The sequence below is a fragment of the Coffea arabica genome, chromosome 8e (genome assembly GCF_036785885.1).
Source record: "Coffea arabica cultivar ET-39 chromosome 8e, Coffea Arabica ET-39 HiFi, whole genome shotgun sequence".
NCBI classification, from domain to species: Eukaryota; Viridiplantae; Streptophyta; class Magnoliopsida; order Gentianales; family Rubiaceae; genus Coffea; species Coffea arabica.
In genome coordinates, this window is record NC_092324.1 from 41469234 (window position 1) to 41486765 (window position 17532).

A 17532-nucleotide genomic window follows, 5' to 3' on the forward strand; every position below is an offset into this window, starting at 1 on the left:
AATTGATCAATTGTCTAAACAATGAACCATCCCGTTTGAACTGTCTCTCAATTTAAAAGGAGAGGTTTTGGGGGCAGGGGGTTAAAGGGTCCATTTATCCAAGCCTTACTTAAGAAACTAAAGGATAAAGCAAAGAAGAAGTCCGTGGAAATTTACAGTACCCTTAACGGACATTGTTACAAAGGTCTGTCTTAGCTCTTCATTCGCTCAAATCAATTGGCCTATGCCCTCTAGAAAGCAGAAAAGTCTTCCACAGAGACTATCTTATAAGATTTCTGTGGCCTCTGGTGTTTCCCAAACAAAGGACAAGTACCTTTTACTTTTTCTAGCGCTTACTAATTTTGCACATTATAATACCTTTAATGGAAAGTTTTGATTAACTTTCTCAGCCTTACATTTCTAAATTTCTCCAATGACATTTTTTTCTCTTTCTGCTTAGCATATCACTTTTATATAGAAATATGAAGGTAGATCTAATTTATAAGGTTAAAAATTACTCAATGTAGCATTTTAATTTCCACTTTTTTGGGTGAGTTTTTTTTTTTTTTTCTTCATTTTGAATTATATAGTTGTTACTTGATTAAAATGAGGCGGCTCCATCTTGGCCAAAGTGTCTCTGGCTGTCCACAGATCAAAGTTTCTTGACTAAAAAGAACTAAGATTATTATGCATAGGGAGGCTACTCAAACAAATTAATCAACAGAGCAATGGGTAACTAATGCCTAAATAGTAATGTCATCTTTCTCTTATAGAAAATCCCAAGAAATATTTGTTAATGACACTTCTTTTGACTTTTCCACTCATTCAACAATAAATGCACATCTACTTTTCATTTTTAATTGCATTGTAAACATAATAATATGATATCGTCAAATAGGTAAATAACAATTCCATAATTTAGAACTTCTAAATTTCCTATAATAAACCCCTGACCAAAAAAAATAAATAAAAACCAAACTTGGCTTCAAAATAAATGATCTAAAGGGAGGTCAGAATAATTTCAAAAAAATCCAATACTTCCTTTGTATTAAAGAATAAAGTCCAATATAGACCTCAAACAACCAATTGTACATAGGTGAAATTTAATTAGAGAATAGCTAGAATCTAGATCAAATGCTAATTTACGTGTCAAGCAAGGAATTAACTTTAAGGTCAACCCAAGAAGATATTTTGCTGTTCAAATAATGCCCATTGTGTTGAGAACACAAATTTATATTTTGCAATAAGGATTAGTTTAGAAGTTTTAATTACTAGCCATAGGAAAAGCAAGACTTTCTTGACTTCTATGCCACACTGTTGATTAAGTCTATGTGTACATGAATAATGGACGATACGATGGGGACAATTCTACTAAGACCACAGTTTCGTGAGACTTTCCTTCAATATTCTACCGTAGACTTGGACTCTTCCTCGGCTCTATCTTTAGCCTCACTCTCTATAAATACGTCAGCTTGTGTTGTTCTTTAAGAAATCTTCATTCTTTCAGAACAAAAATCAAATTTGGATACTGTCTCTTGCTATATTATCAACACTAGTTCAGTTCAAACTTTTCTCAAAAAATGGACACCATTTTGGAAGAAGAATGCCTTGCTTTTGACCTCAACACAGCTCCTGCAAGAAAAGCTTTTGACTCTCTGGTGTGTAGTGCAATCTTGATATTCTATAGACAGGAAAAAATGAAAAGAAAACCCATACTGTATAATCCATTAAATATATTCGTAATTTGTGGGATTTATGATTGTTTTTTCTCCTCTTCTGTTACAGAAGCCAGATTTTGAAGATGGCCATGATCTTGTTCTTGATGAAAGCAAGTCAACATCAGGGAAAGAAGAGGTGAGTCCTAGATGATATTGTAGTCTTATTTCTTTAGGTAAAAACAGCTTCAATCCTTATAAAGATGGCGAGGTAACTGTCTTCTCAGAGGATTTAGTATAAACTTTGCATTTTTTGCAGCCAGATGATTTGATAGACCAATTGAACCAGATGAAGTCAGAAAACAGGAAGTTGAAAGAAATGCTTATTGACCTTAGCGAAAATTATAATACTTTGCAAAACCACTTAGTCGATTTGGTGCAAAAGTACTCTGGAGATCAGCTGACTAAATCAAAGAAGAGGAAATTTGAGGCTCAAAACTCTTTCAATAGCTATGCAAATGAGGGATGGAACGATAGCCTATCTGAAGCAGAAGGATCACCAAAAAGGCCTAAGGAAATCAGGACACATATTTCAAGAGTTCATGTGCGAGTTGATCCATCTGACACAAGCTTAGTAAGTTACCAGCGTTTTGGTTTAACTAATGAAACTGTACATTGAAATTGATTAAACTCGGTTCATACATACTTTCTAGTAAAAAATAGTTTTATCACCGTACAACTTTCTTCTTGTTAACTCATCCCAAACTTTCTTCTTGTCACAGGTAGTGAAGGATGGATATCATTGGCGAAAATATGGACAAAAGGTTACTAAAGATAATCCATCTCCCAGAGCCTACTACAAGTGCTCTTTTGCTCCGTCTTGCCAGGTGAAGAAGAAGGTGAGCTTTACTTTGCTCGTTTTCGTTATCTTGATTTTCTGCGTGAAAGAGTAAGGGGCAAATGCAACCGACAGAGGTACAATACAAATTTACATTTGACGAATTGAAGGAAGCCTAGGCCTAGTGGAGAAATGGGGATATATCGATAGATGTCTGAATATTTATTTTCCTGTATGCTTTAAAGGTACAAAGAAGTGTTGGTGATCCATCAATTTTGGTAGCTACCTATGAAGGAGAGCACAACCATCAACACCCTTTGAGAGATGAAATGTTGGTTTCATCAGCAGTACATGGTGCTGATGCTGCAGCTTTGTCGTCTAGCTTGAAATGCTTAGAGTTTTCTTCAGGGCCTAAGGAGGCAGTTGATTTCATGGATCCTGGACTGCGTCATAAATTTCAGAGATCAGTTCCAGAAATGGAAAGCAACTCTGTTCAACAGTTAATGGTTGAACAAATGGCTTCTTCATTGACAAGGAATGCAAGCTTTACAGCTGCACTTGCTGCAGCAATTTCAGGAAGACTTTTGAGCCATGATTCTGAGCAGGAGAAATGAGTTCAAAGTTTTCGGCTATTTTGGGATTTTAGAAAGCCTAGTGACTGTGAATATTTGTTTTTTGGAGGAGAATATTAGTACTACATATAAATAATTCCTACTTGTTCATTGAGAATTTGTGATACATGCATTGTTTGTTGTAAATCATAGCAAAGTACAAATATCCAATGTATTGTAGTACAAGCACCATATGAATGAAATATCTTAGACCGGGGAAGCAGGTCCAATAAGAATTTGTTGTAAGTTTACCTCTATCTTCCATATTTTTTTCTTTCTTTTGGAAAAAGGAAAATAAAAACACATTACTATATATATAAATACATATAAATATGGGAAAATCGTCCAAAACGTCCCTCACATTTTCTAAAAATAACTTTTTTCATCCCTCACTTTTAAAAGTGTAATTTTATGTCCCTTACATATTCACATCGATCAAATTTAGTCCCTAACTAGGTTTCAGATCATTTTTTGGCCGGAATCCATCATGTGCAAGGCACGTGATCATTTTTGAAGGGTAAATTTGTTAAATTATATTTTACATAATCTGATCTATAGTCCTCCACATTTTATAAAATAATTTTTTTCGTCCCTCACATTTTATAAAATGATTTTTTTCATCCCTCACATTTCACAAAATGAATTTCTCCATCCCTCACATTTCAAAAAATGAATTTTTCATTTCTCACTAATTATGTGTGTGAATATATATTTTTTAAACACATGTATATGTCTATTTGATTTTGCTTAATAATAAGGGTTAAATGCAAAAAACCCTCACAAACTATATACTCAGTTGCAGTTTATCTCATAAACTATAATATTAGGCAATTTGCCCCCTTGAATGATATGTTTGGACAACACTACCCTTACTATCTTAAATCCTTTCTTTTTTTTTTTCTCTATTAGCTTTTTTCATTTTTTCCTTTTTTTTTCTTTTTTTTTTCTCCTTCTCTCGTGGAACTAGCCAACATCTTTCTCCGATGTGAAAAGACTTACATAAAAAATTTTAATATTTTTTAAACTATTTTTTAATTTGTTTATTTGTTAAATTTATTCTTAATAATTTGACATAAACTCTTTGTTATTACAAAATATATGTAGCTTATATTGTAAAGTGTATTAATCTAGTAATTCAACAATTTAAGTACCCATAAACTAATTAAGAGTTCACAGTTACTCAACTACTTATAATAAAAGTAACATATTATATATCACACAAAAAAGAAAAGTTAGCAATTGTTATTTGTAGTGAAATAAAAAATAAGAATAAACAACAATAGTAGTTCATTTTTTTTGTTATTGATACTACTAATAATTGATTAATCAATTTCTCTATTTGGCTATTATATATTTGAAAAGTTCAATTTCTTAAATGACATTGACTCCAACATTTGGAAAAAAAATCTTGTATTCCATAGATTTTTTTTATATAAAATATTGACATACTAAATTAAGAAATAAACAAATTTTGACTAATCTAGTCTACTTATTTAAACAATGTTTAAAGAAAAAAAGGAAGAATTTAAAAAGAAAATGATAGGGAAAAAAGAAAAATAACAATGCTTAAAATAAAAGGGGTAGATTTGTCCAAACATATCATTCAAGGGGACAAAATGCCTATTATTATAGTTTAGGGGGTAAACTGTAACTGGGTATATAGTTTGTGGGGTTTTTTGCATTTAACCCTAATAATAATAGCATAAACACATGTATGTAATTGGGCCCAACTTGTGGGCTATCTTCTCTTTTTGTATGATTATGACTAATATTTACCAATATAACCTTAATTTGCATATTCTTATTGTATTTTGACCGAAAATGGCTTTATTGGCCAACTTGACAATGAATGCAAGATTTTTTACTAGCTAATACCGGATGAAATCAAATGATCACGTCTAATATATGGTATTCGTATTGTTAAGTGAAATCAAATAGACACATACATATATTTATGCTATTCGTATTATTAAGTAAAATCAAATAGACATATACATGTATTTAAACAAAATGTATTCACACACATATATATTTGTTTTTTAGGGTTTCCCTCACACACATAATTAGTGAGGGATGGAATATTCATTTTTTGAAATATGAGGGATGGAGAAATTCATTTTGTGAAATGTGAGGGATGAAAAATCATTTTATAAAATGTAAGGGACGAAAAAATTTGTTTTATAAAATGTGGAGGACTATAGATTAGATTATGTAAAATATAATTTGACAAATTTACCCTTCAAAAATGATCACGTGCCTTGCACATGATGGATTCCGGCCAAAAAATGATCGGAAACCTAGTTAGGGACTAAATTTGACCGATATGAATATGTAAGGGACATAAAATTACACTTTTAAAAGTGAGGGACGAAAAAAGTCATTTTACAACATGTGAGGGACGTTTTGGACGATTTTCCCTATAAATATACATAGTAATTTTGTGTTTTACCATATAACCCTCTATGGTTTAAAAACCTATATATAACTCCTTCATGATTTGGGTTAAATTGTCACCGTTAGTTTTTCCATTAAAACTAATGGTCAATAGTAAAAGGACAAAATCAAACTAATAAATTGACAAATTCACCCTTTTATTACTTTTTTTTCTATTTTTCTTTTCTTTCTCTTTTTTTTTGGGAAGTGAAGATAAGATCTTGAAAACCTATACTTAGGCTTACAGAATCTTAATTTTCTCCAAATTCAAAAGAGATAGAAAAGAAATACAAAATAAATAAATAAGAAACAAAAAAGATGGAAGGTAAAAAAATAAATAAGAAACAAAAAATATCAAATCCTTTTTGACTACTAATATCATTATAAGTTTTTAGATCAAATCTTTAATGGTATTTTCTAGTTCTTATTTATCTATTTTTTATTTCAATTTCTTCTTTTTATGTTTGAAGGGGGAAAAAAGAAGTAATGATAGGGTAAAGTTGTTAATTTGCTAGTTTGATTTTGACTTTAAGTATTGACCGTTAGTTTTAAAGAAAAAGTTAACAGTGGCATATTAATATAGACTATGATGGCGGTTATATATAGATTTTTAAACTATGGGGGGATTATATGGTAAAGCACCAAATCACAGGGAGTAAAAAATAATTTACCTTATAAATAGGACATACGCCTTATTTGAGTTAGAGATTTTTTTTTTCCCTAAACTACACTATCATGCTTGGAGTTTTTGATAGTTTATCTCCAGACTAGCTCTATCAGCAATGTGAAATTTGTCTATAATCAACTTTTCTAATAGTCAATACATACCGGAGCAAAAGATCTCAAGTCTAAATGGGTAGGAGAGAGATGAGTTGCGTGATACGGGGGAGGGAGTGTAAGCAAGAGGTCTCGGGTTCGAGTCCTCCTACGTACACAAAAAAAACAAAAGTCTAAATGGGCTACATATGTCAAAAAAAATTTGGGCAGCATGGGTTTAAGATAGATGCAGATTGGGTCAATATGGATAGATACAGATTGGGTTTAAGCTAGATGCAGATTGGGTCTGTATGGCACTAAACCCAATAGAACAATACCCAATAAAAATGGAATAGTTGGCATTAATTGGGAAGTCCCCCATGCCCAAAAGTTTTTTTTTTTAAACTAACTAAAAGGTTTTAAAACATTACTCTCTCCATCCTAGTTTGATAGTCTTATTTTCCTTTTTCATACATCGTTAACTATAATTTCCAATTGAAAAATATAGTTAACTTTTAACTTCTCTAAAGTGCCCTTTATTAATTTACTTTATTATCAGTGAATATAACCTATCTTATTCATTAATTCTTTTGATTAATGCCTTGAATGGTGCAACTTTTCATTAATATTATTGTTACAATCAATGTAGAGGTATAATGGTTAGTTATACTACTAATATTAATGAAAGAATTTTCAGAAAAATAGGAGACTAGATTTACTCTTTCAATAAAGTTAAAAAAAAATTTCTTAAACTGTGTGAAAAAAAAAATCAAAACTATCAAAATGGGACGGAAGGAATACTAATTAGTAGCAAAACCTACTTCAATAGTTTAGGTGTTTAACATCTCAAACCAATTTACTTTGTCTTTTATATTTTTCATAACCAACAAGTCTAAAAGCTTATTAATTAGTAGCTGAACCTATTTAGTTTAGTTAAGCATCTCCTTGCTTTAATCATTTCAGAACGGGGCTGTACATGCATTTATTACTTTCTCTTTTTCCTGAAGAGAAAAAGAAATAAACTAGACTGATTCTAATAAATGAAGAGTAAATTTTATATACATTGTTAATGTATACACTATCATCGTTAAATTCATGACATATGTGTAAAAATTGAATTTTGAATTCAAACTTTATATAATTGTCATTCATCTAAAGGTAATAGTATATATATTGTCAGTGCATAGAAAATTAAATCATAAATAAATATCTTTTTTTTTTTAGGGAATTCAAACTTTAAAAGAGGGAAAAGGATAGAGAAGCACTTGAAAGTCCAATCAAAAACCTCATTATCACGTGGTAAACATTTCTACTAGCTAAGTTAGGTTTTAATGGAAAACAACACATGTCATCTGTTTTAATCCCACTGCGCTTGAGCCTCCACCCCCAGAAGACACAAGACGTTAACAGGAGTCGAATCGCGACCACTCGATGCCAAGACCTTAAGAGGCTTCCCCAGCACCAGCCGAGCCAACCCCGGCGGTTACCATATTGAAGGCACCTACCACATTAGAAATTGTACAAAATCCTGGCAGCCACGAAAAAATTTCAAGCAAGCTCTTCCTGATATTTTCTACTATGGACGTAAAAATGATACACTGGTTCACCAAAAGAAAAGGAAAAAGTTACTGATATTTTTTAAATACGATTTACCTATTCTCCTTTTTATTCTTCAGCATAACTTTTGTTACATTGACCCATCTTATGACTCCAATGAGACAAGGAAAAGTATAAATCAAATACTACAAATAAATGTTTATTTTGGAAAATTGTAGTATAATGAATAAAGAGATAGCAGCTAGATTTTACAAAGTAAAAAAAAAAAAAATCTAAAACCGATTAAGTAAAAAGAAAAAACAAAAGCGCACAAATTTTGGGCTTTATAGATTAACAAGAAAAAATGATCACCGAAAAAGTAAAATAGGATTTATTGGTATTGGGCGATATCAAAATGAGAAATATGGTTGAATTAATAAATGTTAATAGAAGGCAGGGCAAAGCAGTCCATTCACTAAAAAATTGCTCTGGCTCCTAATTTTTGCCCTAGCAGTACCACCAGCCATAAAAATATTTTCATTGTATGAGTTGTATCTAACCAAATGGGGGATGAGAAACAAAATGAAAGCTCTCTGTTTCTTTTTTTCTTTTCAAATAGAATTAAATTTCATTCGTCGAGTCAAATCAGCCATCACAACTGAAGAAATAAATATAGCTAATCTCTCCAGATTTGTGGAGAATCATAGAACTTAGTATGTTAATAAATAGAACAGATAAATATTTATACAGATCTGCCCAACTCTCGCCAGGACTCGCTCACGTACTTCAAGAAAACAATTTATATATTGTTCACGAATTCTATACAAGTTGTTGCAGACATCAATACAGAAATCGTCAAGAATACAATTTGATCAATCAAACAATCATAGATATCACAACAGCAGACTTTTGATCGTTTAACCTACAATTGATTCTTGCAGGTCATCCTTGCCATTCTTGTTCAGCATTGCATTGTCACCTTGCCAAGTCCAAATAATGTCCTTTAGGGCAGGTCTGATCTCCTCTTCACAGAACTTCTTATATTCCAACGTGTCACCGGAGGACTTCAAAAACTCGACAACGGCCACCTCTGGCGCAACCTTAAACACCTCGGCGGTCACCAACAGCCGCCCTTTCCGACCGTCGAATGGAGCCAGCAACCTCAAAGTGAAGTCCTTTCCTCTTGCAATTTTGCAGTTCAGTTTTTTAGCTACCATTTCAATCTTTGTCATAATAACATTGGCTGAACATCTAGAAGTGAACATTGATCCGGACTTTCCCTTGATCTCAAATAAACTAGACAAGTCAAAGCCCGTAGACATTGATGAGATCAACTGGAATGCGTTCAATAATGCTGGTGAAGATGGTGATTTCCTCATGCCACCTCTCATAACATGTTCCTCTTCTTCTTCAAACTTTTCGATCGTGAATTCTTTAACTGAGAATGAACTAGTCATAGAATAATTTTTCCTAAACCATGGAGCTTTCATTATAGCCGGAATGCTGATCCTTCTCGCCGGATCAGCAACCAAGAGTTTTGAAATCAAACGTTTCGATTCCATGGAAAACCATGGAGGAAATGTAAATTCTGCCTTGAAAATTTTCCTATACATATTCATGAGATTTTGGTCCTGGAAAGGAAGAAATCCAGCTAGAAGAACATATAACACAACTCCACATGACCATAAATCAGCCTTTACACCATCATATCCTTTTTTCCTCAAGACTTCAGGTGCAATATAGGCTGCAGTTCCACATTGGGTGTGAAGAAGACCATCATTTCTCAGCTGCTCTGGCAAGGCTGATAAGCCAAAATCTGAAACTTTCAACTCCCCATTCTCATCAAGGAGTAGATTTTCAGGCTTTAGATCACGATGAACGACGCCACGGCTATGGCAGAAATCCACAGCACTGATCAACTGCTGGAAATACTTTCTAGCCACGTCTTCCTTCAGCCTCCCTCTGGCTACTTTGGTGAATAGTTCACCACCTTTTATGTACTCCATGACAAAATAAATCTTGGTTTTTGTTGCCATAACTTCTTTGATCTCGACAATATTCTGATGTCGAACTAGCCTCATGATAGAGATCTCCCTGGTGATCTGATTCATCATTTCTTCTGTTTTGACTTGATCTTTGTAAATAACCTTGATTGCTACACTCTCACCTTTGGCCATTTCTTTTCCATGATAAACTTTTGCAAATGTACCTTTGCCTAATAACTTCCCCATCTCATACTTGTCAAACAGTATTTTACCACCACCCATGATTTGACAATTTCAAAAGAATAGCTTATGTGTATACAAACTCTGGTTGCAGATCACTAGGAATTTACTTTGAATCAGCATACACTCAGAAGTCAGAAAATAAAGGGTCTAAAGAAATCAATTCAAAATCTCATCAAAATAGAAAGATTATGTGGATCTGGATATCAGGCGGGCTTTTCTCTTCATAAATCATAAGGGCTTCAAGTGGCGGCAAAGGAAACAAATACTGGATAGTTGACAAAAAAATTGTTGCAACAACGATACATGTAGATGCAAAAATTGACACCTTAAGCCGCATTAGAATACTATTAAATCAGTAGATACAAATAAAATAATCAAAGTTTTTCTGTTTTTCCCTCAGTGAAGGGAGCATGCGTGCTATACCGTCTACATTTCTGCCTTGGTCTTAGCATATGAATGTGAAAGTTTTGAAGTCAGAAATCATGAGACCAACTCTGATGTATGCTTAGTGGATCACCTATAACATCTGCAAGTTAATCAGGCTGCACACGCACAAGTGAGGCGGAAATTATGGTCATTTCTTTGCGCAATGGGAAAATTTTATTATTTTTGCAGTAAATGGTCGGCACCTAATGTTCAGATATTGTCAGAATTAGAAAAAAGAAACCCAAAACTTATCGCTTAATATAGGGATTACACGTACATGACTCACCAAAGTCAATATACTGACACTTAGATTTGCTACGTCCCTTCTTCCCCCACCCATATTCTGCCAGGTATCTTCTTATTTTATTATGCTGGTTTTGTATTTTACATGTAGTGCAATCAACTAATATATTGATATGTTGGAAAGGTTTTGATCTATTAGTTTGTTGAAATATCAAGAATTAAAGATTTTGGATTCAAATTCCTTTTGCACTCTCCCCGCTTCTTAAGTCTCGTCCTTCTCATACTAAAAAGAAATTTAAAAAAAAACCTAGCATGATTGTAGGCTATGATCTGCATAAAGTTGTGGTTCAAAGTTGAAAATCCTTAATTTTTTCAAGACCTCAAAAGTAGTCTTTTCTTTTTATTCATTAAGTCAATGAACATGAAATTGAATGTAGATCTTTAGCCCGAAAAAATAAAAAGTTCATTATGGATATGTGGTTGTATTTTGTTTATCTACATACCCTATAGAAAAAGGAAAAGAGGGTTGCGATTATTCTTGTCATCTCCATTTCCTTTTCAACTTCTTCATTGATCCCTTTTTACTTTTAAAAAGAAATTGATAGAAGATAACAATTGACTCAGTCTGTCAGCAGTCCATCCTACTCTATCTTGTGTAGCTCTATTAATATTTGGTACACCATTATGAACTAAGCCAGGTGGAATTGCTTCATATCAAAATCAAGTTATCACCTTCTGAAATTAATGCCAAGTGCTAGTTCCTTCAAGCTTCAAGAACTCTAATAAAATGACATTGAATATACATTTTGGCTCCATCTCATGCGCTAAAACAGTTAGGTTAACTTGACCTAGCTAGATCCCTGATCTAGAGTCAACTAGATTTAATAAAATACATCTGACTGGGTCTAGATTGATCACACGTTTTGATCAAATAATCCCATCTACGAAAAAGTTTGTTTTGATGAATTGAGTCTGAAACCTTTAGTCTTTCATCCTATTTATTTTTTGCAAAATATTCTTTTTTATAGGATTACAAATAACCCATAATGGAAGGATCAAGACATACAACCCGGTTACAACCAAAAAAAGATTACAATTCCAAGGGAAAAAAAATTAGGGAGAAATGTACTTTTGCTCCCCAGACCCTATATTTGGTCTAAGTGCCAAAATGGTCCCTAATGTTTTAACTAAAACTTGGTCCCTAAAGTTTCAAATTTTATGCACATTTTTGACAATTGACGGTAAATAAATAATAAGTAATTGTCAAAATTAAATTGCCATTAGTCAACAACTAGGACTTTATACTTTTAGTCCTCAATGTTTCAAATTTGGATTCTTATATGGTCCCTTACATTTTAAATAATTGTATTTAAAGACGAAATGAGATGTGAATTCATATGAATTGTTTAATTGTAATTAGCATTCTATAGATGCAAAACATCATTGTTTAACCTCCAAATATCTATTTATTAAATAAGTTAAGATTGGATAAAAATACACATTTGATATACGAAACAAAAATTAGTACAAGAAAAGGAAAAAAAGATTATAGTTTAATATATAACTTCATTAATTACTACGCAAATTCTTGCATAACTAGTGACTGTATGCTGCAAATGGTTGTAGTTAATAATTGTGATTATAGAAGCTAGTGAATGTAAGCACCAAATGAAGTGCTTTTAGAAAAAAATTAAAAAAAAATTGTTTGGATAAAGTATTATTTGAAATATTATTTAGAATTATTACTGTAGCACTTTTTGTGATGTGATGTATGTAAGATAAAAAGGTAGTTGAGAATGTAAAAAGGTAGGTTGAAAAATGTGTTTGTGATGCAAACAAAATATTATTTGAAATAATATGGTATCCAAACAAAAAAAAATTCGGTGCGTAATAGTCTTAAAAACCAACTTTTTGGATGCCGCAATACTTAGTGAATGACGACATTTTGCACTAACAAAATCAATCAACCAAACACTCAAAATTTTGATGGATTTATCTTCGTTTTGGGAGAAAAATGAAGAATATTGATAGTGGAATGGTGATTTCGTAAACACCCAATCCTACCTACAGTCTACAACTCACATCATCAATAGATTTTGGAAAGAGATTCATGCCTCTTCAAAATGAGACGTACCATTAGCTTACCCACAAGTTTTGTGAATAGACAGCGTTACTGACTACCAAATATTTATGATAGTAACTCTTCAGTTCGAAGATTCTCCGACAGAATCCTAATACTATATGAGAATGAGTTTTAATCAAAAAGTGGCTTTGAATTTCAACCGCAAGAGTAGGGGCATTTTGAAAATGCGAAGTTATCTGGAGTGTAGTTGTAGTGTTGGGTACAAGTTAGGGTAGAATATATTTTATTGTATTTACCGAAATATCCTTATATTTTTATAGGTGTAGTGGTGATTTGTGGAGATGTTTGGGTGTTTTGGAAATGTGGGACTATTTGGTCATCTTTTTAGCAGCGGGTACAAGCCATAAAAGCTTCTATGTTGGTGTAATTACTTAAATGGCCTTGCAAAAACATTGATGGGGTTGTCTTCATTAAATTGAAGTATCATTTATTATCGTTGCTTTACTATTACAACCTCTACATATTCACTAGCCGTTTGCATCTCAATTAAAATGAAGAAAATGTGGTTTGCTAAGGAATTTATATCTGAGCATCAGTTTTGCTTGTCCGAATGTCTTCTCCTTTACATCCTTCGGTGATATTCCTTTCGCCTTCTGGGATAGGGTTATTTTTGCTCTCATTGTGCTCTAGATTCCAATATGGTTCTCAAGCAAAACTATTCTTGGTGGTTTAGTTTGAGATGGGTTTTCATTCTTTTTTTTTTTAAATGGCGTGTTTTGGTTTGTGAAATCATAGTTTCTATCATGAGATGAATGCAATGGAAATTTGATACTCTATTAGCGTAACTTAGTTGTGATATTATTGTTTCCCCAGAAATTTGGTTGGTGTGTATAATTTGAATAGCATGGTTTTCTTGTAACAGGTTCGAAGCAACTGCAAGAAAAAGTTTTGCAAAGAGTATTTGGAGTAAGGTAAGCCAAAAAACTGCTGCAATTGATTCATTTATGGTGTGTTTTGCTGCAATTATTTTTTCTACTGGAATTGAATTGTTTAAATGGTGTAGTTTCTTGTGTAATTATTTGCTTTCGTAATAAAGCTGATTCATTTATGCAATTGATTTTAGTGGTAGTTAGATTCTGAAGCATTTTGAATTGGTAGTTAATACGTTATCCTACTGATTTGAGTTTATAACAAAGTATATTCTATTATGCATTCATTTGTATATTTGCTTAGTGTATTCCTTAGAGGACTTGGATGTGGATAATTCAATGGTTGAAGGCAATAGAGAATAACTACCAATAAGAAATGGAATCGTAACTAATTCATGTATACTCTCAATTAATCAGAGGTAATAAAATGGTTTGGTATGTGCATGTGAGTTTAAAAGAGCCTAAACACGCCTTTTCTCTTGTCGTAGTTTAATGACAGAAGGTTCTTAGTTGTTAACTGCATATTAAACCAATCAATATCCTATCAAAGGCACCTTGCATCTATTTTACTCAGAGATGACCTAAACCCTCACTTTATTTCATAGATGCTTTGGGATTAAAGGTGTCAAAATGGGTGATTTGGACGGGTTTGGGTTGAGTAAAATGGGTAATGGGTATAAGTGAGTCAACCCATTTATACCCATTTAATTAGATGGGTATAAATGGGTAAGTCAAAAAATGAATTGGGTAACCCAATTACCCATTTATAACCCATTTATTTTAATTTTTTGTAAATTTATTTAAATTCATTTTTGCAAACTAAGTTATCAATTTATACCGCTCTTTGTACCCATCATTAGTTTTAAATATTTACTTATAATATTCAATAAGCCTAATTACCAAATTTTTTTCATTTATACTCTATTTCACAAAATTACATATTATTTAATAATTGAATAATAAGAATATAAAAATTTGAACTAAGTACTATAAAAGTTAATATAAAAATTTAATCCAAAAATTTTTAACCCCTAACATTTTTTCCATATATAAATTTAAAATTTCATTTTAGAAAGATAAGAAAAGAGGCTCAAATTTATCATAAATTGGTAATGCTGAAAACTGAGCAAGTTAACAAACTAAGAGAAAACAAAATAATAAAATAAAACCAACAAATAATAATAATAATGAAACAAAAGTAGTTAACATCATGACAAAATGAAAAATTTGAAAAAAAAATGGGTGGAGGAAAAGAAGAGATTTAGGGGAAGAGAATTTTAAATGGGTTAATTGGGTTTGATGGGTTACCCAATAATACCCATTTATTAAATGGGTATTATTGGGTAACCCATTTATACCCATATACAAAAATTTAAGATACCCATACCCATCTATTCATAGGCGGGTATGGGTAAATTTAGTTAAGTGGGTTGATTTGCCACCTCTATTTGGGATGGTAGATAATCTGAGAACCAGCAACAAAACCTTACTTTTTGTGCATTGGAGGGCCAGTAACATAACCCTATTTCTTATCTCTTAATCTTTTTTAGCAATATTACATTTTGACCTTGAGTTGTGATTGACAATCACGACTAACATGACCCAGGGTCCAATCATAAAGCTTGGATGCTTCCTTTCTTATGTATCCAACTAAAATTTATAAAATCCTATATAAACTTGAAATAAGCATTACATAAAACATGATCTATTGCTTCCCAATTTGTGACTTAAAATTTTGCTAATTCCCTTGTAAGTTGGACATGATGTATGATCCTAGAAGTGTAGTTCTGCAAACCTTCAAATGGATAGAGCCGGTTATAAATTAGTGAACCACCCTCTGTAACTATTAACCTGCATTCTTCTCTTAATTTTATCCCTCAAAATGAACATCAACCCATAATCCAATTGAATCAGAAAATGAACAAACATCACAGTAACATACTGGTATAACAAACATATCAAAATGCACTCTTCTCATTGATACGTACGTCTCAACCAATTCAAATTTTTCAAAGAACACATAGAAACCATCAACTTAACATTCAAAGAGCATTCAATAAACTTCCACAATTCCCTTCTTGTTCTAATATAGAATGTTTTTTTACAGCTCATCGATTTCTAGAAACTCCTTCGAATAGATAAATTAAATGTCTTCAAAATATTAGATTGAGACAAAGCCAAGAACACATGTATATCAAATGAAATTACCTGTAATCCATGAAATCCAAGCTGAATCATACTCTAAAGAAAGGAAGACTGAAATTTGTTCAAGTTCAAAACCTATAACATTTCTCTATAGTCTAGGATCAGTATCTGGCACATTAATTGCATTCGTTCTAAAACTCTTATCCAATTGAACTGTCACTGGCTTAATGGACCTCCTAGAGTTGTCAGAATTCTCCCATATACTTGTACAAAGTTCAACACAAGAAAACAGCAAAACCAATAAGGTCTTTCCATTTTAGCAAAGCCATTTGAAGACTTTGCATGCAACAATTAATCCCTTCTTATCAAGAACTTACACAAAAAATTTAATCAACTAGCTGATGAACAGAGACAAGGAAGAATAGAGGTGACAAAAAAAAAATCAAGCGTCGAGAAGAGTGGAGCCTTCTAAAAGACAAAAGAAGGCATCAGAAGATGATAAACACTAAAAATGTTGACCTAGCATCAACTATCACATTCTTTCATCCATCAAATTTTCCCTCTTATTACCAATTATATGTATAACACAATCAATCAAAAAGATATGAAACAAAGAAAAAGACCAGAAAAAGGGGTGTCACAAATGAAAAAGTTGAATCTTGAGAAGAAAAGAACCTCCGAAAGACTAATAATAGACAAGATACGGGTTGCGAAGGGAATTAGAGTATAAAACTAGGCAATGAATTGCCCTCCTCTAATATGCAATGTTATGGTTTAATATGATATCAAACTTTTGAAATATGTGTTTTGGTATTACTAAATTTTCTATGTTATTTACTCAATCTTCTAGCAACTTAAATACTTTCTGGACTCCAAGAAGTAACAACAGTGTAGAAGCTTATAGCAGTCAAATGAATTCACACATTGCAAACCATATGTTTAGCTTGCCCTCTACCTAATGAATATAGCACCGGTAAGAAAAAACAACCTTAAAATTCTTTTTAACCACAGGCACCAAACTTCTACACGATACGCGGGTTCTGCCCCCTAGTTCTACAAATATATTTGAGAAACATTACTTGCATGCACCTCTTTTAACTGAGCCAGCTCTGTCAATCGGGCATTTTGATTTATCTTTTAGGAAGTACAAACTCGATTAATAAAACAAAAAGGTTAAGATTTCAAGCTTTCGAATTTCAGATTTCAAAGTTCATATGAAATTTGCACTTAACTCATAAAAATATTAGAATTTTGAGCCTAATTCGGGTCGGCTAAAACTCACGATTAATACATAATGGTACATAAAATGTGTACAGTACTATTATATGCTATTGTATGATAATGCATAAATTATAAATTATATACATGTGTAATGAATCTAACAGCGATAATGTCATGAATTTGAAATCCAATTTTTGTATATGTGTCATGAATCTAACAGTGATAGTATCATGAATTTAAATCCAATTTTTGCATATGTGTCATGAATCTAACGGTGATAGTGTATACCCTGTTAGTGTATATAAAATTTACCTGTCGCGGCCCATTTTTGAATAAAATTAAATGGTGTTGAAAAAATGTATTTTTATTAAAAGATGAGTGAATTGAAAAAATTAGTTTTTGATTTTTAGAAAATAAATAAAAAAGGGTCTAGATAGGTCTTAAAATCT

At 32.1% G+C, this 17532-nt stretch overlaps 2 protein-coding genes across 2 annotated transcripts; one reads left to right on the forward strand and one right to left on the reverse strand.

The window, feature by feature from the left end:
- The first annotated feature begins 1467 nt into the window (after nucleotides 1–1467).
- On the forward strand, nucleotides 1468–3329 carry LOC113703561 (probable WRKY transcription factor 40). Its single transcript, XM_027224961.2, has 5 exons — nucleotides 1468–1637; nucleotides 1765–1833; nucleotides 1954–2268; nucleotides 2417–2533; nucleotides 2718–3329. The coding sequence occupies exons 1-5, from the start codon at nucleotides 1560–1562 to the stop codon at nucleotides 3084–3086; spliced, it is 948 nt and encodes a 315-aa protein (XP_027080762.1). The 5' UTR covers nucleotides 1468–1559; the 3' UTR covers nucleotides 3087–3329.
- Nucleotides 3330–8725: 5396 nt separating this feature from the next.
- LOC113704791 (CBL-interacting serine/threonine-protein kinase 25-like) lies at nucleotides 8726–10075 on the reverse strand. Its single transcript, XM_027226663.2, has one exon. The coding sequence runs from the start codon at nucleotides 10073–10075 to the stop codon at nucleotides 8726–8728; it is 1350 nt and encodes a 449-aa protein (XP_027082464.2).
- Between the last annotated feature and the right edge of the window lie 7457 nt (nucleotides 10076–17532).